Source organism: Emydura macquarii, unplaced genomic scaffold (genome assembly GCF_026122565.2).
Source record: "Emydura macquarii macquarii isolate MOO-44397 ecotype Brisbane River unplaced genomic scaffold, CSIRO-AGI_Emac_v2 contig_67, whole genome shotgun sequence".
Lineage (NCBI taxonomy): Eukaryota > Metazoa > Chordata > Testudines > Chelidae > Emydura > Emydura macquarii.
The window spans coordinates 1,306,367-1,331,606 of NW_027130204.1; the positions used below are offsets into that span (position 1 = coordinate 1,306,367).

The 25,240-nt window shown below is 50.8% G+C and overlaps 1 protein-coding gene across 1 annotated transcript in view; it reads right to left on the minus strand.

Annotated features, from left to right (window-relative positions):
- The window catches only part of PAX2 (paired box 2), a 99,166-nt gene that overhangs the window by 25,475 nt on the left and 48,451 nt on the right, over positions 1-25,240 (minus strand). Inside the window, exons 6-7 of the mRNA XM_067537347.1 lie at positions 6,309-6,484; positions 4,499-4,625 (exon numbers count right to left, since the gene is read on the minus strand). Of these exons, the coding sequence (XP_067393448.1) occupies positions 4,499-4,625; positions 6,309-6,484 (303 nt within the window). The remainder of the gene's footprint in view (positions 1-4,498; positions 4,626-6,308; positions 6,485-25,240) is intronic.

Genomic DNA, 25,240 nt, shown 5'->3' on the forward strand with positions numbered 1-25,240 from the left:
CACATGGGGGCCAGGAGCAGCACACTACACAGCTGAGCTTCTCCAGCCCGCTGGCATCAGCCTTGGAAGGAAATGACCAGCCAAAGTTTCAGAGGAAGCGTAAGGATGGTCCACCCACTCCACTATGAGTCAATGGCGTTAGATGGTCTCTCTTCAGGACGTGACAGGGACAAAGAGATCATCAAAGGCGTGTTCCAGATTTACTGTTTGAAGGCTGGTCCTTAGTGCTGGCTGTGCTAAGCAAGGATCTGCCTTTTGTAACCATTCCACTGCAGCTACTCTTGGAATACACACTATGCTATGTTGCTGGTGCTCTTAGACTCAGAGACTCATAGACTTTAAGGTCAGAAGGGACCAATATGATCATCTAGTCTGACCTCCTGCATAACACAGACACAGAACCTCACCCACCCACTCCTGTAATAGACCCCTGACCTACAACTGAGTTATTGAAGTCCTCAAATCATAGTTTAAAGGCTTCAAGGTACAGAGAATCCACCAGCAAGTGAGCTGTGCCCCATGCTGCAGAAGAAGGCAAAAAGTCCCCAGGGCCTTTGCCAATCTGCCCTGGGGGAAAATTCCTTCCCGACCCCAAATATGGTGATCAGCTAAACCCTGAGCATGTGGGCAAGACTCACCAACCAGACGCCAGGAAAGAATTTTCTACAGTAACTCAGAACCCACCCCCATCTAACATCCCATCCCAAGCCATTCGGCATATTTACTGCTAATACATCAAAGATCAGTTAATTACCAAACTAGGCTGTCCCATCATACCATTCCCTCCATAAACTTATCAGACTCAGTCTTGAAGCCAGCTAGGATCTCTTGAGGGATTCTTCCCTTTGTGTTCAGAAGGTCCCTGCCTTCTTTGCTTCCAGTAATGTCATACAGTGTCAGCGATCAATGGCCCTGACTTCTAGCACCACACACTTCCCTTTGCTCTCAGGATTGCCCTAGTGCAATCTGTGGAACCAGGAATCCACTGGTGTTTGAAGTAAACCCGGCTTTGTGTGGGACGCCGGAGGAACACAAAGCATACTATGCAATCCCTGCAGGGTTATGGGCTGCAATATTTAACTCAAAAACTTCCTGCTTGGATTTCACAAACAGAAAAGACATCATCAAAGTAAAGCCATCCACCATGTTATTCTGAGGTGGCGTTCCCTTTCTGGAAACTTCAGAGAGAGCCCTTCCCTCTGACCCCCGCTGCCTGGAGCCTGGAGAGCCTCTCCCCCTCATCCAGCCTCCACCCAAACTCGCCAGAGCCTGGACAGTAGGCAGCACTGTACAGTCTCAGAGTGTAGTATGTCCAGTGACCCTTCTCTAAGGCTGAGATATTGCACAGCTGGGAGTCAGAGAGAACCCACAACGGTAGAGAAGAAAAAGGTCACTTAGGTATGGGTGACCCCAAATCCTCCTTATTTCCCCTTCCAGCCTCATAAGACTGGTCCTCGTCCTAGTGCTCAGTCATGATGATCAGCCCCATGCGACAGGCTGGGGAACCGAGACACTGGAAGGTCATGTGACTTGCCCAATGTTACACACCAAGAGTGAAATCCTGCCTCCGCTGAAGTCAATGGCAAAACCCCCGTGGGGGCAGAATGTCACGCCAAGTGAGAAACAGAGCCAGGCACAGAACTCACTTCTCCTAAGGGCCAAATCCACGATGCCACACGGCCTCCTCCAAGTGCCCTGAGCAGACAAAGCCTTGATCTTCAGGCAGGCAGTGCGTATGTGCTCCAGTGTCCCTTTGCAGGAGGGGAACCTGCACCATACCCGGCATGGTTCAGCCCCCTTCCCTAGCCCCTGGCCAATGGATGATCAAGAAGCGGCGCACAGTTCCTCACCTTGACAGCCCCTCCAGAAAACTCTGCCTGGACCCATAACAAACACATTGGGAACCATTCATCTTTAATGGCTTATGCAAATCAGTGGGGACATCAAATCAATGAAGATCAATAACTGCAGCTGTTTAATTGCCAGCAAAAACATTTTAAGAATGAGTATTATCTGCAGTCCTTTCTCGGGTAATGGTGCCATTAATCCAAACGTTGGTTCCTGGCCTAAGTGCAGAGGAATAATTCTCCACCCCTTGCTCCTCCGTCCCTCCCTGTGCCTCTTGGGCTGGCTTTTTTCCTCTTTTCATTTCCAGTTTCCCCGTCATTACCGCTGGCAAACAGCTCCCAACGTTAATGGTTCTGCTTTTGTTACTCTGTGCCTGATTGGAATGTCGCATACAGATTGAGATGTTACTGCTAAGTTGCCACCTGGGAACGTCAAGCTGGGCCTGAAATGAACTTTTTCTCACTCTCGGATCCAGATGGATCAGACGGGGCTGTTCCCAAGCTGAGCTGGAGCGTTCTATGGCGCAGGACGGGCAAGTGGGCCGACGGATGGATGGGGGAGGTGCCGAGCTCCGTTTCTGCATCAGCTCAGGGCCTCTCCTCTCACTCCTTCCTGAGGGCTAGATCCAAAACTTGGGCAGAGTCGCAAGCTTGTTGGAATTCCGCTCTGCTCTCATGCTGGATGAAGTTCTTTGGCCTGTGTTGTATAGGAGGTCAGACTAAATCAGCTCATGGGCTCTTCTGGAGTTATCATCCATGAATCTTTGCTCCCCTCCTTCAGCACAGGTCAATGGTGGAAGGAAGGACTGGACCTGCCCAGCTCGGCCACCAGCCTACTGACCCTGTAGGCTACTAGCCATGGCTGCTGCAAGGAAATGTGGGAGTCTTCTACAAAGGATGGGTGAGAGCACATGGTCCCCCTGACAGGCCACAAAGCACTTTCCATTTCAGGGGACTACTCCCCAAACAAGCCAGCCAGGGAAATGTCACCTTGGAGATTGCTGGCAAGAGCCCTCCCTGCTCTGAGCTCTGCTACTCCCGCCAAGGCTGGGGTGTAGCACCTTGTCCCTCGCACATAGGGCTATGCTGCATGTTCCATGGCTTTCTGAGCATCTCCTCTGAAAGACCGGCAGCTGGGACCCCAGCCAGCCACTTCTCTAGTGAGGAAGGTGGCTCAACTCCACCTTGCTTCCTTTGTCATTACCACCAGTCCTTAGGACCATTGCACCTGAGGTCACGGTCTCTCCCTGTACCTCCCCGATTCTTCATTCAGTCATGGGCTACCTTTGCATCTTCTGCCATTCTCAGTCACCCTGTCTCCTGGGGAGCGGCCCCTTTCTCTTAGAGTCTCAAATGCTTCATCCACAGGAGTCTTTCCTCCCTGGGGGGCTTCCCCAAGGCTATCTGCAAGCAGCCACACCAGGCCACGGGGCAGCAATGTCCTCCTCCAGAAGTTGGGACCAGCTCCCCTTCCTGCTGGGTGATTCAAGGCCAGCTTTATGGCCATGAGTCAGCTACTTCTCTTGCTGATAGGACCTGCAGCCCTGGCTTGGGCTACTCCTAGATCCCAGGGTCAGACGGGACCATTGTGATCATCCAGCTTGACCTCCTGTATAACACAGGCCAGAGAACTGCCCCTCAAATAGTTCCTAGAGCAGAGCTTTTGGGAAAACATCCAGTTGTGACTTACAAATTGTCAGTGATGGGGAATCCAACATGACCCTTGGTAAATCATTCCTATGCTTAGTTAACCTCCCTATTAAAAACATACACTTTATTTCCAGCCTGAATTGGTCTAGCTTCAACTTCCAGCCATTGGATCGTGCTCAACCTCTCTCTGATAGACTGAAAAGCCCATTACTGAACACTTGTTCCCCATATAGATATTTATAGACTTAATCAAGCCACCCCTTAACCATTCATCATCTTACATTGCTGGGGATCTGTACAATCTAACTCCTCCAGTGCTAGCAATTTCTGAGCTGCCCCCGGCCTGTGGATGCAACATGGAAAGAGGTGGCTTCAATGGAGCTGCCGGCTCAGAAATTGTCCGTTGCTCCTTTGTGCTCTGGTCCCCCTGCTGTCTCGTATTTGGTCTCATTTCCTCCCTCTGTCTTCCCACTAACTGATTTTAATGCACCTGCTATAAGGGAGCAGGGAAGCTGGGAGCCGTTTATTTCGACAGATGCTGTTAGAGGCACATGTGCTGAGGGGCAGGGGAGCTTAGCCAGGGAAGTTTAGCAGTCCTAGCTTGTAAAGGAGAGTCCTGGCTTGCAAGTATCCCTTCCAAATGTTAGGGCCAAATGCAAACCTAAACAGTTATTTCTCTCTGAGAAGTCCAGGTGCAAGCAATGAGTCTGTTGTTCCAAACATGAAGGAGAAATATAGGACACAGCAAAACAGATTCTCTTCTTTGTCCACCTAGCCTAGCCCAATGCACATCTGGGCATGCCTGTGTCTACTCCTGGCTGACAGTGGTGGGCATTTTAACCTTTTCTTTACCTCTTATTTTCCTTGGGCTCTCTTGTTCTCTCTGTCTATTCCAGTGCTAGCCACAGAGAAGTATCTTGTATCAGGAGAAAAAGCAGATGCTAATGATGATGAGGGAATAAACCAAAGACTTAGGTCTGCCGTTTGGGCAGGCAGCTTACCAGTTACCACGGGGTACGTCTGGGGTCCTGACACATTGGTCCCCAGGTCTGGGTTAGCGGAGGCAGATAGACTTGACTTGACTTCATCAAGACCGGGGGTCAGAGCTGGGAGGGAGTACTCATTACCCTGGGGAAGAGAGGAGAGAGACAGCTCACTATTGATGGGTCGAGAGAAAGGGAACGGCGTACAGATGGGGGGAGGAAGAGGAGCGACGCCAAACCCTGCACAGATGGGAGAGGAGGAGGAGAAAGGTGGCGGGGTACAGGGAGCCATGGATGAGACCCTCGTTTCTGCTGTGAGCAGTGGCTCCTTCCCCATGTGGGTAGCTGTGACAGAGACGGGCCAGCAATGAGAGTTACTCTGCTGCAGTCGTGCACGGAATGGGGCCGAACTTCACCTGATGCCCATGGGTGAGGGGAGACATTTGTGCGTAGAAGCTCAAAGGGGAGCAAAAAGGGACCTGGCAGCCTCTCTGGCGAAGGAAAGGCAGGGGCACGGCTAACACGTACTCCCTGGTGGTTGGGGCAGAAGGTTGCGATGGAAATGACAGGGATGCTGGGGCGTTCCTGCTTCAGGCAGGGGCCTGCCTAGGCCGGTGCCCATTGTATCTGATCTGTTTGCTGGGAGATTTCCCCCCACCTCTGCCCTGAAAAACAAACAAAGCAGCCTCGTCCGCCACCTCTGTCACTTTGTGCATCGGGGTATGAAATTGGGGAGGGGGGAAGCGCCACATGGCTAACAGAAGGGTGGGAGGGGAAGAGCCATTGAATTTGAAAGAGTGTCCTGTCCGAAAGGCTCCAGTAATTGCGTTTTTATTGTGGCAGCCTTCACACCAGACTCGGAGAAACCAGAGAAGCGACAAAAAAGCAGGAAAAGTTGCTCTGATTAATATTACGTTAAATTAAAACTGATTTTCTGCTCTTTCGGCTCGGTTTTTTCCAATCCGGCTTCCCCGACCCCCACTCTCCCCCGTACGCTGCCTGCAAGCTGCCCCCTCCCTGCCCCCTCCTGTCCCTGTCCGGCCACGATTGCCTAGTCATTTCCAATTCCTTCTCGTATTGATCTTCCTGTAGAAATCAGTTTTGTAATTAGCTGCAAATTAGGCCTTCTACTGGGGGTGAGCCTGCCCCCTGATTTATCACCGGAGTAATTCGCTGTGATCGGAGAGAAATTAAAATGAACTCAATTAGGCTTTGGATTTGCTTTATGGGCCCTGCTCAGAGTTTCAGGGGGAAAAATGACTGTGTCGGTGTTTAATAGTCTAATGAAAGTAAATAAAGGTTATTCATTGTAATAAACCCAGGGACTCTGGGATGAAGGGACTCTACAGCCAGCTTCTCCTTCTCCCTTCCTTTGGTGGTTTATGGCTTGGGGCGGTTTAAAAAGACTTTTGATTTTCATTTTATTAAGACAAACAGCTTTCGGGATAAAAGGTGGAGTGGGGGTGCTGAAGTGCAGAAAGGAGCTGGTTCCCAGCTTCAGGCTGGAAGAGAGAAGCCCATGGGTTTAATATCAAGCCTTGAGTTCCCTGGTGACCAGCATGTTCCGAAGTCGCACGTGGCTCCATGCAATGATGTGTGCATGTGCATAGTCAGAGGGGGCGCATATGAGTGTGTGTCCATGCAGAGAGGGGTGTATGTGCACCAGTGTGTCCATGAAGACATGTGTGTCCATATACATAAGTGCAGATGGTGCAGGTGTTTGTGTGTCAAGGGTGCAATGGATGGGGCACGTGAAACTTCCCGCCATGCCCCCCCATGTGTCTACTTAGCGTCCATTTGTGCCCACATTGCCAGGCCAGGTCCCCACCTGCTCAGATTTGATGTGCTCCGATGTTTGAAAGACATCAGGGTACGAAGGACGTTCAAAGACCCGATCTAAAGCCTCCAGCTGCTGCTGGGTGAAAGTGTCGGCGCGAAGGTGCTTCCGCAAACTGTCCACGCTGCTCTGGGAGTCTCCGTTGGGAACTGAGCCCTCAGACACATCTGGAGGACACAGACCGAGAGAACAGTTAGCCCCACCTGTTCCCGGGGAGAGGAGTGTGTCGGTTGGATCCGCAAATGATGCAGTGCAAGGCAAAAGGGGCCAGGAAAGGAGGGTCCATCCCCCCAAGGAGCTGTGCCACTGCTCTCCTACTGCTGAGAGGCCTTCCAGGAAACCCCTGCTCTCTTCCCTTGCCCCTGGCCTGCTGGCAAGGCTTCTACGGGGAATGTTACGGCGCTCCCGCCCCGTGCAAATGAAGCCCTGGAGAATGACAGTCAGCTCGGCTCAGCGTTTTGGTTCCGCTGATTTCCAGTGTTAAAAATCGCCAAATCTCCATCGCAGAGCATAAAATAGGAGCAAAGCGCAGCGATTAGCGTCGCCAGGGGGCTACCAGGCATGCAGCTCATGCCGAGGCAATGGACACGTAGCCAAATCACAGAGGGCCAAAAACACTTGGAATTTACCGAGGGCCGTGGAGTAGCACCAAATGTATGGCAAGTCTGTCTGTGTTCTAATCCCCCCGTCCTGCTAAAGCAAGTCTGTCCTTGTTCTAACTCCACATCCTGCCAGAGGCCAGTCTGTCCCTTTCCTAGCCCACATCCCGCCCAGGGCGAGTTCATCTCCACTCTAATCCCTCCGTTCCACTGAGGCTAGTCCGTCCCTTTTCTAACCCCCTGTCCCGCCCAGGGCTAGTCCGTTTCCACTCTAATTCTCTCTCCTGCCCGAGGTGGGTCTGTCTGCATTCTAGCCCCCGTCCTGCACAAATTCAGGCTCTTCCTATTGCCCCCATCAGTGTTAAGCTCTGCGCGCTAACCCCTCCGTGGCAGGCTTCTCTATTACACCCCCTTTCCACGCACTATGCCACCTCCCCAGGTGCCAGTCTGCCTCTGAGTCGCCCAGTCCGCGCAGCGCCTGAGTGAAACTCATTTCTCAGGACACGACATGGGCTGTGAGCACCCCACATCGCCCTCCCCCTCCTACATCACACAGTGGCCTGCCTGTGGCAGGGACAATGCCTTTATGGGCAGCTCGGCTCCCCAGTGCCCTCACAGGGCTTTGATAAGAGCCCTGCTGTCACTTGTCTCATTCGCCCACCCTGGAGCAATTGCTGGGTATTGGGGGTGCCTCCTACCCCGACCGGAGACCAGACTCTGCAGCGGTCCCAAGGAACAGCCCAGCCTACCCCCACCTGGTTGTGAGATATATACCTTTATACTACATGATATAATCAATAGTACATTATATACAGTAACCTAGTGCAGTGCCACTTGCATGACCATAGAAAATATTACATATTGATTTGTCCCGGCTGGCAGCCTTCCCCTCCGACGGCCCCTCCTCGCTCTTCCTTCTAGGCCCTGGAGTGGGGCAGCACTTCCTGGCACTAGTCCCTTTTCCCCCTGTCTCTGGTCTTATTCCCCACCACTGGGGCCAAATCCTGGAGTCTTTATCGAGGCCAAACCCCTGTGAAAGCAAAGCAAGGACTTCAGGGCGCAGGGCTTGATTGGTGAAGAGCTGGGTGTGCTGGAGGCTGCACGCTCAAAGCCCATGGAAAGCCAGCTTGGAACGCTTTGGAAAAATCTGGTTCCACGCTGACAAAGAGGAGTGGGTGTGTGGTGTATGTGTGCGCCTCAGCCCGTCTGCATCTCTAGAGACCCCCTGTCTCTGCAGAGAAGGGCGTTCTTCTCTTTGGGTGTGCCTCTGGCCGTGGGCACATCTGTGTGAGCGTGTGCGCAGTACATCACATGTCCCTGGGCACATCTCTCTGCCTGCTTGCAGGTGGTGTCACGAGTGTGTGATTCTATCTAGACCCAAGAGTGCTTGCCTCTGTCCACACGGAGCCACGTACCAGCTCGTGTGTCCACCTATCCACGGCGCATCTACGTGGGCCCGATTTCACCCCTTCTGTGCGTGTGTGCCTCTGTGTGTATACTGCGGCTCTGCGCCTGTGTACCTCCCGTGTCCCTCTGTGAGTGTGCACAGGTGCTGGCCAGGCTTGTGTGTGCAGGAGCTTTCTTAAGTTGCTGCAGGAGTTTCTTTTCCTTCATTTATTCAGGGGCCCTTCAGATCTTGACAAATCTGTCACTCTAAATTTGCGAGAGATTATGGTGCTCTCTCCCCAGCACGGAGAGAGGTGATATATGATATCTGCTGCCTCTATTGATTGCCTGATCTGGTGGCAGAGGGCTGGCGAAATGAACTTGAAATGAACATCATGCCTCAACTCATTGTGCGTATAATACACTACTTAATCCCACATTTTTCAGCCGCTATGGAATTCAATTGATCAATCATGTCCCACTGATAGCACTGTTTTTAGGGGTTATGGCTGCTCTGCTTGCTGACCTTTTCATTTATTTATTTATTTGTTTGTTGGTAAACTCATGACCTGGTGATAAGACGGGGCCCGCACAGTCCCCGAGAGATGGGGAAAGGGATGAAAGGATGAGAATGAGAGAAAGGAGGAGGGAGGGAAGGGACCGGAGCAAGAGAGAGAAGGAAGGACTGGACGGAGAAAGGATTTGTGCCAGGGAGGTAAGGAAAGTCATAAAGAGAATGACACAGGGAATGCTCTAGCTCCAAGAGGAGTTAGGTCTTGGTGCAACAATCACTGGTGAAGATCTCTGGCCTGGGTTATTTATACAGGTCAGGTTAGCTGATCAGAATGGTCTCATCTGGCCTTAGAGTGTATGAGAAACGAGGAACACAGAGCAGGAAGAAAGTCTGGCCTTGGGACATCTCCTAACCTCTCTCTAGGGGCAGGAAGGATGGTCCTGTAACCTACGGTTTGTAATTCCCTGCTCTGCCACAGATTTCCCATGTGACCTTGTGTCAGTGATTGAATCTCTCTGTGTCTCAATTCCCATCTGTAAAATGGGGATAATAATGCCTGTGAAGTGCTTTGAGATCTACTTCTGACAAGAGGTAGGTATGCTTATTGTACACAAAAGGAAGCAGGGCCCGTACAGCACAATGAGTTCCCCACACTGCCCCTGACAGGTGACTAATGAGGCATGGATGATTCGAAGGAAAGGGACTTTAGCATAGCTTTTGATACGGTCTCCCACAGTATTCTTATCAGCAAATTACAGAAGTATGGGTTGGATGAATGGACTATCAGATGGATAGAAAGCTGGCTGGATTGTCAGGCTCAACGGGTAGTGATCAACAGCTCAATGTCTAGTTGGCAGCCAGTAACAAGTGGAGTGCCCCAGAGGTTGGTGCTGGGACCGGTTTGGTTCAACATCTTCATTAATGATCTGGAGGATGGGGTGGATTGCACCCTTAGCAAGTCTGCAGATAACACTAAGCTGGGGGGAGTGGTAGATACGTTGGAGGGCAGGGATAGGATACACAGTGATCTAGACAAATTGGAGGATTGGACCAAAAGAAATCTGATGAGGTTCAACAATGACAAGTGCAGAGTCCTGCACTTAGGACGGAAGAATCCCAGGCATAGCTACAGACTGGGGACCGACGAGCTAGACAGCAGTTCTGCAGAAAAGGACCTGAGGGTTACAGTGGACAAGAAGCTGGATGAGAGTCAACAGTGTGCCCTTATTGCCAAGAAGGCTAACAGCATATTGGGCTGCATTAGTAGGAGCATTGCCAGCAGATCGAGGGAAGTGATTATTCCGCTCTATTCGGCATTGGTGAGGCCGAATTCGGAGTATTGTGTTCAGTTTCAGGCCCCCCACTACAGGAAGGATGTGGACAAGTTGGAAAGAGTCCAGCAAAGGGCAACGAAAATGACTTGGGGGCTGGAGCACATGACTTCTGAGGAGAGACTGAGGGAACTGGGCTTTTTTACTCTGCAGAAAAGAAGAATGAAGGGGGATTTAATAGCAGCCTTTTACTACCTGAAAGGGGTTTCCAGGGAGGATGGAGCTAGGCTGTTCTCAGTGGTGGTAGATGACAGAACAAGGAGCAATGGTCTCAAGTTGCAATGGGGGAGGTCTAGGTTGGATATTAGGAAAAAGTTTTTCACTAGGAGGGTGGTGAAGCACTGGAATGGGTTACCTAGGGAGGTGGTGGAATCTCCATCCTTAGAGGTTTTTAGGGTGTGGTTTGACAAAGTCCTGGCTGGAATGGTTTAGTTGGGGTTGGTCCTGCTTTGAGCAGGGGGTGGGACTAGATGAGCTCCTGAGGTCCCTTCCAGCCCTCATCTGCTAGGATTTTATGACCCTAAAGGATGGGGGATTCCAGGAGGAGTGTTGCCAGAGTTCCACCATGATGAGTTCAGCCTCCCAAAATCATGAGAGTGTCTCAAAATTCATGTGAATGTGAAGGAGGTTCTAAAATGCTTTGTGTTTGCCTGCAGCTGTCAGACCCTGCCGGGTTTCCTCTTCAACTGCAACCATGATAGCTAGACACTTACTTTTGTTTTTAAAAGAAAGAGAGCTGAGCATCTCACCTAACCACATGACTTCAGGAGCTGGGGCCTTAGGGAAAACACTAAATGTCATGAGAGTTGTGATCAATCACCAGGGTTGCCAGCACAGTGGGTGGGAGGGGAACAGAGGAGAGGGACACTATGGAAAAGGAGTGGGGGATGCCAGGGGACACTGGGTCAGGGCAAAGGGAGTGTTCCGGGGACGGAGTGCAGGGTGGGAAAGGAGAAGAGTTACTGAGGAGGATGGGCAAGGGGGGAGTGTAGAGAGTGAGATGTAGGAGGGGGATCCATGGGGCAGCTCAGAGAGTAGGATGCTGGGGATAGAGCCTGGGGCTGTTCAGAAGGAGGAAGAGCGAAGAGAAGAGCCCACGGGGTGAGAGAACTTCTGGGGATGGGAGAGCTCACAGAGGGGGTCTATGAGGGATGCACATGGGAAGCAGGGAGATGCGGAGAGGGGACCGAGTTCAGCTGGGGAGGGCCCCTGTTCGGGGGTGAAGGTTTGGTAGAAAGGAAGGAATGACAGGGCAGGGCGTTATTACAGCCAAGTGAGGTGACTGGCCAGAGACTGCCCAGCCAGGTAACTCGGCAATGCCTATGGGCTTGGCAGGAGAAGCCCCCATTTATCCCACCGGACCATGGGCCTCAGTCACAATCTTTTTAACAACAGTGTATGAGCGGTGTAAGTACAATCAGAACTAGTGACAGGAACCACTCTGCTCCCAAGGGGCTGCCAGGAGAGCCTGAGAACGCACACACAGGAAAACCACCACACATGTGTCATAACTGCCCAACAGGAGACACATCAACACCCCTGTGGGTGTGACAGACACACCACAACAGCGAACATGGAAACATACTGCCAGGCAATACAGAAACATCCCCATAGGTGTTGCAGACACACCCTGATAGGTCACATGGAAACATGCTGCCAGGTGACTCAGGAACACTACAAGGGTGTCACAGAAACATCCCGACAGGTCAGTGTATTTCCATGGTTCAGATGACACAGGGACCCCCCCTGTGTGTCATAGAAACTGCCTTACTGGTGACACAGAAACACTTGTGTCTGTCACGAGAATGCCCATCCAAACAGCACACTACTCACGCTGCTCTCCCTCTGGAGCAGGGACGCTCGCCGTGTGTTTGTACAGCACCTAGCACAGTGGGGCACTAACCTCAGCCAGGGCCTGGTGGCATTCCCAATAACAGTCACAAAACTGGATGCGGCTGGCCTGCAGTGACACCGCAGCGCTCATCTCATTGTCAGACGTGCAGAGGGGAATGCCTCTGCATAAGCCAGGCTGCGGCAGAAACGCTGTCCCTCTTCCCCAGTTCTGTCAGCCTGGGGGCGTTCCCCTCCCATCTGTCTGTCCCAGCGCTACCCTGGCCCTCTGTCTGACCGCTGCCTCCGCTCTTTTCTAACCACACAGCCCTATTTCGCCCGTCCCTTTGCAGTAAGGCTGCTCTTTCGTCTTCTCTTTTTCCCCCTCTGATGGGTTGCCCCACCGCAGCCAGGGCCTGTCAGGCCTCTTTCCTGGATATCCCCCAAGGCGACTTTCCCAGCACTGCCAGTTGTTTCAGTTTCAAACTCAATTGTTCTCCGTGGTACTGAGGCAAATGGAGTCATTAATTACCTTCTATCGGCTGGGCCGAGTTCAGAACGCGATCAATACGCAGCGCCTGTCATTCACGGCAGCCAGCCCTGCACAGGCACTTGCACTCACTGCATGCAAGCAGCTGTGCTCCGAGGAGACATATCACTCCACGCCTGTCCCCGGCCCGGTTCTCCCCCCTCCCTCTGAAGCACCGGGTGCTGGCCACGGACAGGACATTGGACTAGGTGGGCTGGGGTCTGATCCACTCTGACAGTCCCTGCATTTCTAAAGGTTTCAGTTTGGCCCCTCGCTGCTTACACCAATAACAAACCCTTGCAATGCCCGAGAAGGCCTTTCCCAGGGGGAGGGAGCCGAAAGCAGCAGAGCCATTCTGATCTCTGTGCCGCTTTCTTAGCCCACCCAGCAGGGGAGGCTGAAATCCTACATTTAGGGCATCACCAGCTCTGGGTGAGTCAATTCCATGTCGAGCAGGGCTGCCAGAACGGAGGGGGCTATAACTGGGGATATTGAAACCAGGGGGGTGGAAGGGAAGGGAGGGGACTGAGGTATGCTGGTGAGTCAGCTGGGAAGGACTCAGAGGTGTTGCGTGAGCTCACTGCAATGGCAGCAAGGTATGAAGGGAGCCAGAAAGATGGGGAAGGTAATGAGGTGGAGAAAGGGTGTGTTAAGGATATTGGGGGTGGGGTGCTGCAGGGAAGCAGGGATAGGGGGAGAGAGTGGTGGAGGGATGTCAGCTTGGTAGAAGAACCATATATGTGTTTAAACCCCTGTGTCCGTATGCATCAGGTAAACCTGTGTGTCTGTACCTCCATTTGCAAATGTGTATTTATTAAGGTCTGTGTGCAAATGTGCAATGACTAGTGGGTGCAAATGTGCCCTGGATTATTATGGAGCATGCAAATGTGCATTTAATGATGTGTGAGCACGTGTGTGCACATAACATACACTTATTACAGTTTGCAAATGGAGAAATTCAAATTCAGCGCAGGGTTTGTGGGACACGGCAGGTATTGAACACAGTGCCTGTGTCAGGTAGTATGCCTGAGCCTGTGAGCGTGTTCATATGTGCTCAATACAGCTTCCGTGTGCATGAATAAAGGCACTTGTGTGTGTCAGCAGGCACACGTCTGCCATAAACTACATAGCTGTGCGTGAGGGAGCATGTGCATGCTGGAGTGTAAGGGTGGTGGTTGTGCTTGTGCCATTTCAGTGTAGGGTGTACGGGTGGCTAGCAGCTGTGTCTCCAGTACAGCTCGACATCTCTCTGTGCTGTATTGGAGTCGACTGGCCAAATTCTGCTCTCAATTCCGCTGTAGTAAACCTGCAAGAGCTCCATTTACCTCAAGGGAATCACTCTGGGTTTATCCCACCATAACTGAGAACAGAATGTGGGTCCAGTCCCTCTTGCTAACTCTGCGAGGTTTGGCCCTTAGAAGATAGAAATGCAGCTGCCGGGGGCCACGTCCTGGCCTCATTTATACCAATGGACCAGCAACGACGGTATGATACAATGGGCCAGACCCCTGACTGGTATAAAGCAGTGTAGCTCCATTAATTTCAATGCAGCAATGCTGATTTGTGCCAGCTAAGGATTTGGCCCCCCAATCCTCTCCCCAATGGCTGCATACATTTCCTCTAACATGGAGCTGTTGTCTATAATGCAGAGCAAAGGGAACTGCTGCGGCTCCATCGCCCAGGACAGAAGACCTGTTTGACTTTCTCATGGGGTCCAGATTCCTCACTAAATCTCTCTCCCTGAGGCTCTTGCTGGACGTGGTGAGGATCCTCTTTGCGAGCTTATAAAAATGGTGGGTTTTGTTAGCTCAAAAGGACACAAGCAAGGCAAAAAATTACATCGCATGGAGCCCTAACTATGCTTGTTTAGAGAAACTGCTTGCATTTATGAAGCCTTTGGTGCGGAAAGCAGGGTTGCAAATGACTGCATCAGACCGACAGTAAAGGCCATTAATTTCCTGTTATGTTTTCCTGTGTTGGGGGCTTTATTAATTTAATTTTACACTGTCGAACAACAGCGAGCGCTGACACCGCCACGCTCAGAGGGGATTTTTTTTTCCCCAAGCAGCGCTTTGCCTGACATGCAAATCAACACCATTACCGGAACCAATAAAGACAAGGAGGGGATGGTGGAACCCGTACAACCCTGTCTCCCTGCTTCTTGACAGCCTCGAGTTCCCGGTCAGGACACCGGCGCCTGATTTAGCTGTTAGCTGCAGGAGCTCAGTTGACCTGCATCAAGCCCCAGGCAGCTCTATGCACGCTCCAGATTGTATTGATCTCACTCATCCTCTCCTCCCAATAAAATACTCCTTGCTTCCTCTCCCCATTCTGTTCCATTCTGCTCTCACTCAATTCCATACCCCATTCCCCCACATCACCCTCCCTGGGCTGTCTCAGACCCCACACATGCTCCCTCTTTTGCCCTGGCCCCATCTCTTTCCCCACGCACACAACAGCAGGGTCAAACGCACACTTTAGTCCTGAGCCAGGTGCTGCTCAATCATTTTATTGGACACTCTTCTGAGTCAGCAGTGAACCAGTGCCCCAGCGGGAGTGTTGTTAGAGGCTGCCATCTTTTTGATGTGCCATAAAACAAAGGCTCTGATCACTCTGAGTCGTTAAAATTCCCATGGCACTTTTCACAAGAGTGCAGACATTAACCTGGCTGGTCTGACAAATTCCAACCTGAGTGATTACACACTGCCTATCTAAATCCCCCCTGCAGTTTCAATTGGACACAGCGCACTCCTTTCTAAACTGCTGCGTCATTGCTCTGTGCTGTTCAATAAGAGCTGTGCTCCACCCCAGATTTAGCTGCATTTCAGTAAGTACTAAAGTGGTTCCTATACAGTGAAACTTTCCAAAACAGTCCCCTTTTTTGCCTCTTACTAAGCCACTGAACTGTGACAGAAAGGTCACTGAAAATTGGGACGCACTGAAATACTGCATGCATGCAATGCTACAATACACTGCAACTATCTGGGATTTGTACTCTACTTTAGTACCATATAAACCGAGTGTCACTGTACCCTACTTCCCTATAACTACTGTAACTAGCTGGTAAAATGCTTTGGAATCACCCTGAATGAAAGGTGCCTTATCAATGTAAAATGAAAGTGATGAAAAACAGTCCCTTAAAGCAACATGGGGCTGGCCTGCATTAGCAAAACTGTTCCAGATACACATATGGGAGCAGGGCAGAAAAGAAAAGCTTTTAAGGCTCTACAGGATTTTTTTTCCTCCCACTGGGGGGGGGCGGCTAAAATGCATCCACATCACAGAGATGAAAGCAGATGGGACTCAACCAAATCCTTTCAAAATTTGGGGAAGTTCAGATCTGAATGCAGGGTCAATGCTCTGTCCTTGAGGCCCATCTCTCTGGAACTTCCTGCCTTTTCTCCCCAGCCCAGAGATCTGGGCAGCCACACTCCTCTGGGAGTGCAGTTATGGAAATGCCGCACCATCTTTTGCAATGGCATTCACTGCAGAGAAGTGTCCAAGGGACGGATAAGCAGGCCCTCCGGAATCTGGTGCATCTTTCATGTGCAATTGGTGTCACGTTCAAGTTTAATTAAATGCCTACTGAAGATACTTCATTAGGAGCCTGTCCCAGGCAGACATGCAGACCCCCTTGCTTGGCCTACCAGCTGTGCCCATGGATAGTCAGCTGTACCTGCGAGCTCCTGACAAATGCAGCAGGAGGGAGGGAAAGGAAACTCCTCAGCACAGCCAGGACTGCCTCCCTGAACCAAACAACACCCTCCAGACTCTTTCTCAGCCCCTGCAGCCCCTTCCTTTCCATCCGTGGTGTGGGAAGGGGGAGAATCAGGCCCTGGAGTCAATGGAGCTAGGCACGCTATATATCTCGGCAGATAGATACATGAATGAAGGGTGAGAAAGATCTAGAGGTAGAACCCTGTGTGGGTACAAAAATCTCTATCTGCTTCCGATCCGCAAAAATGATCTGCGGATATCTTTGGAGTTGCAGGGCTCTACCTATAGGAAGGTGGAAATAGGCAATCACAGAGGCCTTTATTCTCCTTGACACTAAACGCCCCTTTACACCACTAGGGCAGGGTCAAGGGCCTTAAAATGGGCACAAATTACGCTGGGACCCACTTGACGCTGCCAAAGCAGCGTCAAGGGGCTTCCATATAAATGAGAATGAGGTTCAAAGAGTTATAGGCAGAGATAGGGAGATTAGACAGGCAGATAATTCCTCCCCAGGGTCCTACGACTGTCGGAGACGTCTCCATGCCCAGGATCTTAAACTCGCCCCAGCCTCAGCAAGCTGACCCAGTCGGCGGGTGCGTCTGTTTCAGGAGCTATTTGGATCCCCTCCAAAGCACCGGCGTGGCTGCCAACGGTCCCTGAGAGGGGAATTAAAACTTCAGAAACTGCATTTTCTTGAATGCAAGTTCCTGTGGCAGAATTCATCTGCAGTGCTTTCTCTCTCCCCCCATCTCCCAATCACTGCCCCACCCCCACTTCCACTCAGCCAGTTTTCTAGGGGGCTAATCACTAAGTGCGATCTCCCCGCCTCCCCTTGGGATCAAGTGAAAGGCAGCTGAAGGATCGGATGCCCCCACAGACTAGCAAAGAGCTCCGATTCTTTTTTCAAATAATGCTTGCCTTCCTACAGTCCCCATCTTGCTGGAGGCGGGAGGATCTCCCCCAGCTCCGACCACGAACAAGGTGCTTGGCGTATTCCCTTAGCAGATGAAGATGTGCCTCTAGAGGGGTGGTTTCCATCTGCGGGCAACAGCCAACACTTAATGTTACGTCATCTCCACCGTGGGCTTGGGAGCAGAGAAAAGGCCAAATTAGGAGCTAATCGGCGCGTGGGGGATTGACTGTCAGGCCCCAGAGCCGCTGGGATGTGATCGAGGAGAGAGAACACGAGCCATCCTCCACCGACGCCTACGTAAAGGTTGGGATTTCTGAGGCCGCCGTTGTCTAGTGCCGTCAAGGTCAGCAGGTTCGGGTTCATTGAACGGTCAGGACGGTTTGAATTACCGGCGCTGCCTGCCGATTCCCCCGCTGATTGTGATCCGTCTTCCAGCGCCTGGTCGTGGGATGCCGCTCCCCGCCCGTGTGCTGTGCCCAGTGGGGGGCGCAAAGGATGTGGGAGAGGCAGGAGCTCTCCAGAAAGGAGAGGCGTTTTCAGACAGATTTCAAGAGTGAAGGCACAGAAAGCACAGGACCTCTGTGGACGGAACATCCCTGTTCCCCTTTCCCCAGCTTGGAGATCTTTGAACCCCCCATCTTTACCCTCGATGGAAATGAGGGGAACAAGAATTTATCAAGCCCTAGGAGGGTGCAGAGGGGAGAATTCTGTGCATATGACTTTAGTAGTCTGAGATCAAGGGCTGACATGCAGGCCTCTGCAAAATCATGCCACCGGGGTCCTCCTCCGCAAACACACCTACACGTCCAAACAGGAGATTAAAGGGCTGAGAGAACGCCGCATGCTCCTAGATTCAGGGGCCCCGAAGGGACATAACGGCTGGGCTGGCGTGAGACATTTCTGTAAGGAGGATGCAACTTGAAAATGTAACTGTTACCCCAGTGTTCGGGGGAGAAAAGTGGCCTGGATGCCGGCGTGAGTGTGCAGTGCACACGCGTGCGGTGTGAATTTGAGGGGGCCAGGGTGACAATGTGCATGCAAATGAGTGTGACATACAGGGACAAGAGTGAGTGGTGGACACATGAAAATAGCCTCTAGCGTTGTATGTTACATGGAAGCTTGGAAGGATTTGATTTTTACTGGTGAATGTCTATAAACATTGATATCACCGTACAGGCACAAACTGATGAAACAATATTTCTACTGATAATTGAAATTTACAGATAGGCAAAGTAAGAAAATTGCTGCTTGAGAACTTCATAGAGTACCGTTTAAAGCTATTTCCTTTGTATATTTTGATGTGATGTTGACAATTTGTGTATTAACGGTTATAAAGCTTTAACTTTTTGAAACTCAAAGTGGATGGTCATTAAATAATTATTGTCCGACACCCACCCCACCCAAGTTTCCGCAACTGTGGAAATTTAAATAGATAAAAATTGGAAAAAAATATACTTAAAAATAAACATTGATGTTCTCTGTTGAAATGATAAACATACAACTGAATTCTGCCAACCTGCGTTCCACCCACGTCTCTGAGGACCAGATTCAACCTGGGCATCACTCCACTCACTTCAGGGGGGTTACAACAGAGAGGAACTTGGCCCAATCTATGCATGTGTTCATAGTCACACCACATGCCTGTTTGTGCATACACCCCTGCATGCATAGCTGGACATGTGTGAGTGTATCTCTGTAGGGCTCCCCTGTGCATGAGGCTGAGAGAGGCGTACCATGGCTATTGCATACACTCCCAAGAGTCAGCCTTCTCCAGGCTGGCAAAGTCAGAGGCCTGGACCCTACCCGCTGTCAGATACATCCTACCTGCCCCTCACTGCTGCCCTTCACTCCACACCCAACCCCCTCCCGCTGCAAAGAACGAAGGAGGGTCGTACCCAGCGTCTTGCTGGTTTACATTAATGAGATACACATAGTGTAATCCGGCAAAGGATTCAACTCTACAAAGGGAGGTAATAGCAGGCTGCTATGAACAGAGCAGCTCAGGTAATTGGTTTATCTGTCTAGAAGCAGTGGCAGCAATCTCTGCACAGACAGACTAGCAGTAAAGTCTCTTCCTTAAGGCTATTTCCTTTGTCTTTTCAATTGCTTGCACATCCATGTGAGATAGAGAGAGAGAGCCAGAGAGAGAGTGAGCTAGAGAGAGAGGGAGAAATGTTAATTTGTGAATTAATGGCTTTTCTCAGCGGAATTGTAAATTCAAATGTCACCTCGCACGGTGACACTGCGGCTGGGCTGCTGAAGAAGCAGTGATAAGATCCCCCCCTACACACACACACGCGCGCGCGCGCGCAACTCCCCTCCCCAAAAGGGAGCTGCAGAGTGGAACATGCTACTTTTAATTTGCAATCACACCACAACAAAGGTATGCAATACCAGGTTGGCTTTCCAACCCTCGTGCCCCAAACCCAGACAGTTCCCCACTCCTCCTCCTGTCCTCTCCCTCCCCCCATTTCAAACATGTACAGTTCTAGTCCAAGACAACACATTACCTCAATTCCCCGCCCCCCCCCCCGACTAATCAAAGGATGATTGTTTTTAAGGAGGGCTCTTTAGAATGGATGCCGCTGCAGTCCTGTCTTCTCCTGCAATAATCAGGTGAATTAATGACCCTGAAGTTAAAGTGAGCGCAGGGACTTGGGCGCTGCTCGGCGTAGGAAGAAAGCCTTCATTGTTTTGAGCAGGAGGCGGGCAGCAGTGAGGGAGATTCATGGATGGAGATTGAATATGCAATTTTCTTTCACCTTGCCAAGAGCTGCCCCTGGGCTGTGCCTGGCCTAAATTTTTTTTTCCTTTTGCCATCTCTGCCTTATCCAGCCCTCCCACCTCCCTTCCATTCTTTCCAGAAAATTACCTTCAAAATTGATTTCCACTTTTACAAACAAATATAATGGGAACATGGGAAAAAAAAAAACTTGGGCTGTGATGAATTAGAGCTGTCAGGTGCTTCCAAGTCGCCTTTGTTTTTGTTTTACTGCCCAGTAGGTTCTTTGTTTTTCCAGCAGCTGGTAATAGTGCCCCTACCTGCCCCATCACCATGGTACACAACCTCCATCATGGCAGTCTCCCGGTGTTATCACGGCGTTAACCCTGTTACTCCTGATCCCCATCACTGAGAGACGTCATGTCCCCCTTACAATGCTACCCCAGTGCTCATGCCACACGACAACTGAGCCCCCATCGCTGGGACTTGGCCCTGCCACTATGATAGCCTTGTTGCCTATTGCCATTTACACAGGCTACTTTGGAGCCTCATCATTGTGTTACTTCTCTTCTCCTTTGCCATGGGAAACTGGTCTTCAGTGCTGTTACCCCGACTTATGGTCGTGTTACATCGCCCCCAACTCCCATCGCCATGTTCCTCTGGGCCATCTTAGCCCAGATCTATAGTTCATCACAACTTCCCTCGTGTCTCATTGTCATATCACACTGTGCCCCGTTTCCATGTTACCTCTGCACCCCACTGCCATGTTACCCCTCAGCCCCGTCACAGCATCACCCCTGTGCCCCATGGCTATGTTCCCCAGCACCCCACTGCCATGTTACCTGTGAGCCCCATTGGCATGTTTACCCCTGCATCCCAATGGCATGTTACAAAGATCCTCATCACAGCAACTGTGTCCCCATTGCCATGTTACCCTGATCCTGTCACATCACCCCTGGGCCCCATTGCCACTTTACTCTTGCCCCCCATAACATCAGCCTGCACCCTCATTGCAGCATCACCCTGGTGTCCCACTGCCATGTTACCCCAGCACCCCCTTGCCATGTTACCGCTGATCTCCTGTGACACATTGCCATATAACCCCTGATCCCCATCATATCACCCTGGCGCCTGTCTGCCAGGTTACCCCTGATCCTTGTCACATCGGTGCACCACTGCCATGTAATGCTACCCCTGATTTCATCACATCATCAATGACCCATTGCCATATATCTCCTGATCCCCATCACATCACCCCAGCGCCCCACTGCCATGTTACCCTTGCACCCCCTGGCCTCATCGCCCTGCGTCCCAATGCCATGTCACCAAAGATCCTCATCACATCAACCACGTGCCCCATTACATCAGCTTGCGCCCCATTGTAACATCACCCCTGCATCCTGTTGCCATGTTACTCTGGTGCCCGATTGCCATACTACCCCGCTTCCACCACTGTGCTCCCCTGTCCCTCCTCACCTTCTCGGCCCTGACTCCAGCCATGCTCTTACCCTGGCCCCCATCCCACTCAAAGTCCAGGAAAGATTCAAACAGCCGCCTCTTTGCATGCAGCAGGCCCTGGATGACAGCAGACAGAAAGACACTGAGACCCAGGGAGACAGATGGCCACCAAGAGATCTGAGATAAAATACACAGAGAGGCCAGATGAGGTGGACTAGTAGGGTACTTTTCCAATGCACAGTGCGGCATTTAAGCAGCCTGATTCCCATTGGATGGGTCAGTGGGAGATTCCTTCCACCATGGACATGTGCAATTCCCTGTGTCCATGTCTCCTGACCCTACCGGATACAACTGCGCAACAGCCAGTTGCTACACCCAGCTCCAGCTTTCTCTATACGCAGTGCTGGAAGTAGTCTGAAAAATGGGGGGTGAGGCGGCTGTTTGTATCCGGGAGCAGAGACTGAGGTAAGAGGGGGCTTAGAGGGAGCTTCTCAGCAAGCTGGCTTGATTTCTAAATTCCTCTTTACTGGGGCTGCAAAGCCTGGTGGCCCCCTAGCCCTTTCAAACACTGGGTATACGTGGCTCTTTGATAAAGAACAGGGGAACAGCTTAATGTGCGCAAAGCTCTGAAAGCAACTCATCAACATGCACACACATCCGTTAATGTTAACACACAAATACACAACACTCACACAAACACAAACTATCCACCCAAATGCACGACACTTACACGAGTACACATACACCTAACATACACACAAATACACAACCCCCCGCCCAAGTACACGCAGGTACACAGCACGCACCCAAATACATAAAAATATACACACAAGCACACACCATTCACAAAAATATATATTCATACACAACACTAACATAAATCCAGCTACACACATACTATACACAACAATGCACAATACTCCCACAAAAAACAAAAATACATAACGCTCACACAAATGCACTTAAAATATGCACACAGGTACACAACGTTCACAGAAATACACAGCCTTTACAGAAATATACAGAATGCCTATACTCACAATGCACAGATTAACAGGCACACTGCTCACACAACATGCACAAAAATACAAATACACATGTACCTCTCTGCCAAGGACATGTGTACAGACAAGTGAAAACCAGTTCTACTAACACACAAACAAACCAAGCAAATACACATATGTACATGGATCCACAAATACAGATGCAGAGAGGCACACACACACACACATATTCCAGGACAGATCCGCTTGTCCTCAGTGTTACTGATCTCTGGCAAGCTAAACAGTAACTCCACCTTTGCATGCATTCTGCCTAAACTGCCTTCTGTGATGCACGCTTTTAACTTTGCCTCACCTGCAGTTCTGCTCAGCAGTGGCAGATCCTCCCCACACCTTGCCACCATCCCCAGCGCACGCACGCGCACACACACAAGCACTCGGGCTGGCTGTCTCTTTTGCTTACAAACAGGCCTCATGCAATCACAACCTGTGTTTCTGGCATGGCCATGCCGGCACCTGCTAATGCTGCCCCTTTTCATCAGTGATGTGCTTCTCAAGTCTTGTTCCACCACCTCCCCCTCCTCTGCTGCTCTTCCACGCAACTCACCCCTCTCTGGCCAGCCTTCGGCAGTTTGCTCAGAGAGGTGTGGGGTGGCTGGCAGCAGTTGCTCATTTCTACCTCCTTGTCTCTTGCTGTTGGGAGTCTCACCAGCGTGGGGGCTTCACCCAGAACAAACTGCCTCTGTAAGCAACGACTTCATCTGGTGCATGAGGGAGCTGTTACCTACACCTGCCTGCCCTGATGTGGGCGCTACTATACGTTCAACACAGACACACAACACAGCCATGGGCTGAAACAACACAATCACAGGGCCAAGGGGATAACAATCACAGCATGAAACAGCCACAACCACACCTCACATGCAATCAGATCCACCAAGAGTGACACACCCAGCACCCACCTGCAATGATAGGAGCATATGGCTATCACCTGGGGCAACACAACTACATCCATCTGCAGTGCCACAAACACAACCGTTCACCCGCAACAAGGCAATCATTCAGAGTAACGCAAACACACCCATCTGTGGCAACATCGAGGCACAGCATGAAACATCACACCACAGACTGACACCAGGCTTCATCTGCAATGACCCAAGCACAGTCAGTCATCTTTAACAACACAACCATATACAATGACACAAACTCACCCAACTGCACTTACACAAACACACATCAAATGTCGCGATACAATCCCATGGCATGACACAAGCACAGCATTTAAAAGCATAAAGGTATATCCCTGTAATGACACAAACACTCCTCTTTTTGCTGGTACAACCACACTACCGATAATGGGATAATCACACTACAGAAAACATAAATACATTACCAATAATGACACAATCGTGGAAGATGAAGCAACACAACTACACTACCCAAAATAAACATGGAACAACATGATCACACTGCTGGAAATGGCATCATCCCAGCACTACAACAACACAACCACACTGCCTGCAGCATCACAACTATATAGTACAACCCTGCCACCTGCAATCAACGACCACAACTGTTGCAATGACACAACCACCTCAGTGAAAGTGGCACAGCAGTGTTGCCCGCAATGATGTACTAATGATGCCTATAACAGAACAACCTCACTGCCTGCAGTGATACAAACACCCCATCAGAAATGACTCAAGCAGTCCTCCTCGAACAACACAATCACATCAACTACAATAACACAACACTGCAGGCAAAGATGCAGCTATACCACTTGAAATGACATCACCCCACAGGCAATGGTACAGCCGCCAAACATAAATACAACAGTCACGCTGCCAGCAGTGACTGACACAACCATACCACTGCTTGTGAAATAACCACACCACCTTGAACAATACAATTGTACCACACAACCAGCTGCAGCATGCCTGCTCAAGCACATCATAAGCATGGGCTGCTGCAAGCACATCACACCTCCACTCCATATAGTTCCTTCTCCTAGAATAGAGTCAAGTGCCAAAGTCTCCATCCTGATTTTCAAGTCCTGGGCCCAGGGTATGTAAGAGCCCAGAGCTCCTTGATGAAGATAGTGGTCAACAATTCCACTCCTTTGGCCCCCTGGAATTCCACAATAAGGGGAAAGCTCATCTGTGCAGCGATTGCCAGTTCTGGACCCACGGAATGAATGCCCCAGGAACTAAGGACCGCCCCAACCCTCCCTGCTTTCCACTGTAAGGACAAGGCACATTTCTCTGAGTGGCCTTCACTCACATAAACACAGGGCCATGTGCCCAGTTAGGGGGAAAAAACCACCAACAAACCACTTCAGAGCACCCATGATTGGAGAGGAAGAACCATGTGTGGCAGATGTTAGTTAATCCCTTAATGCATGGCCGGGTGATGCTCAAATACTACAAGATTTGGAGTGGGAAAAGAACCTACAAAGAACAGAACAGAAACACAACACCTGGAACAACACACCCGCCCCACCTTGAACACCACAATCACACCCCCTGCAATGACAGAGTGCACTCTGGAGCAACGCAATCACACCCCCTGCAACAACACAGCCATGCCCCTTGAACAGCACACACGCACCACGTGCAATGACACAACTCAGCTTGCACAACAAAATTGCACCACCTTCAATGACCCAGGCCACTCCACCTTGAAAAAACACAATCGCACCACCTGCAATGACAGCCCCGTGTCCCTCACTGAGATGTTTATCATTCCAACCATCCAAGCCTCAGACTACAGAAGAAAAAGAAACTGCAGACCTGCACTCATCCTGTCTCTTCCCCCTCCACTGGGGGTATCATCCTGCAAGCACTCTGCGTATCATTGCCACTTTTATTAACAATCACACCGTCCAACTCCTCTCCCCCACTGCCGATATTAGCGCTGATAATAC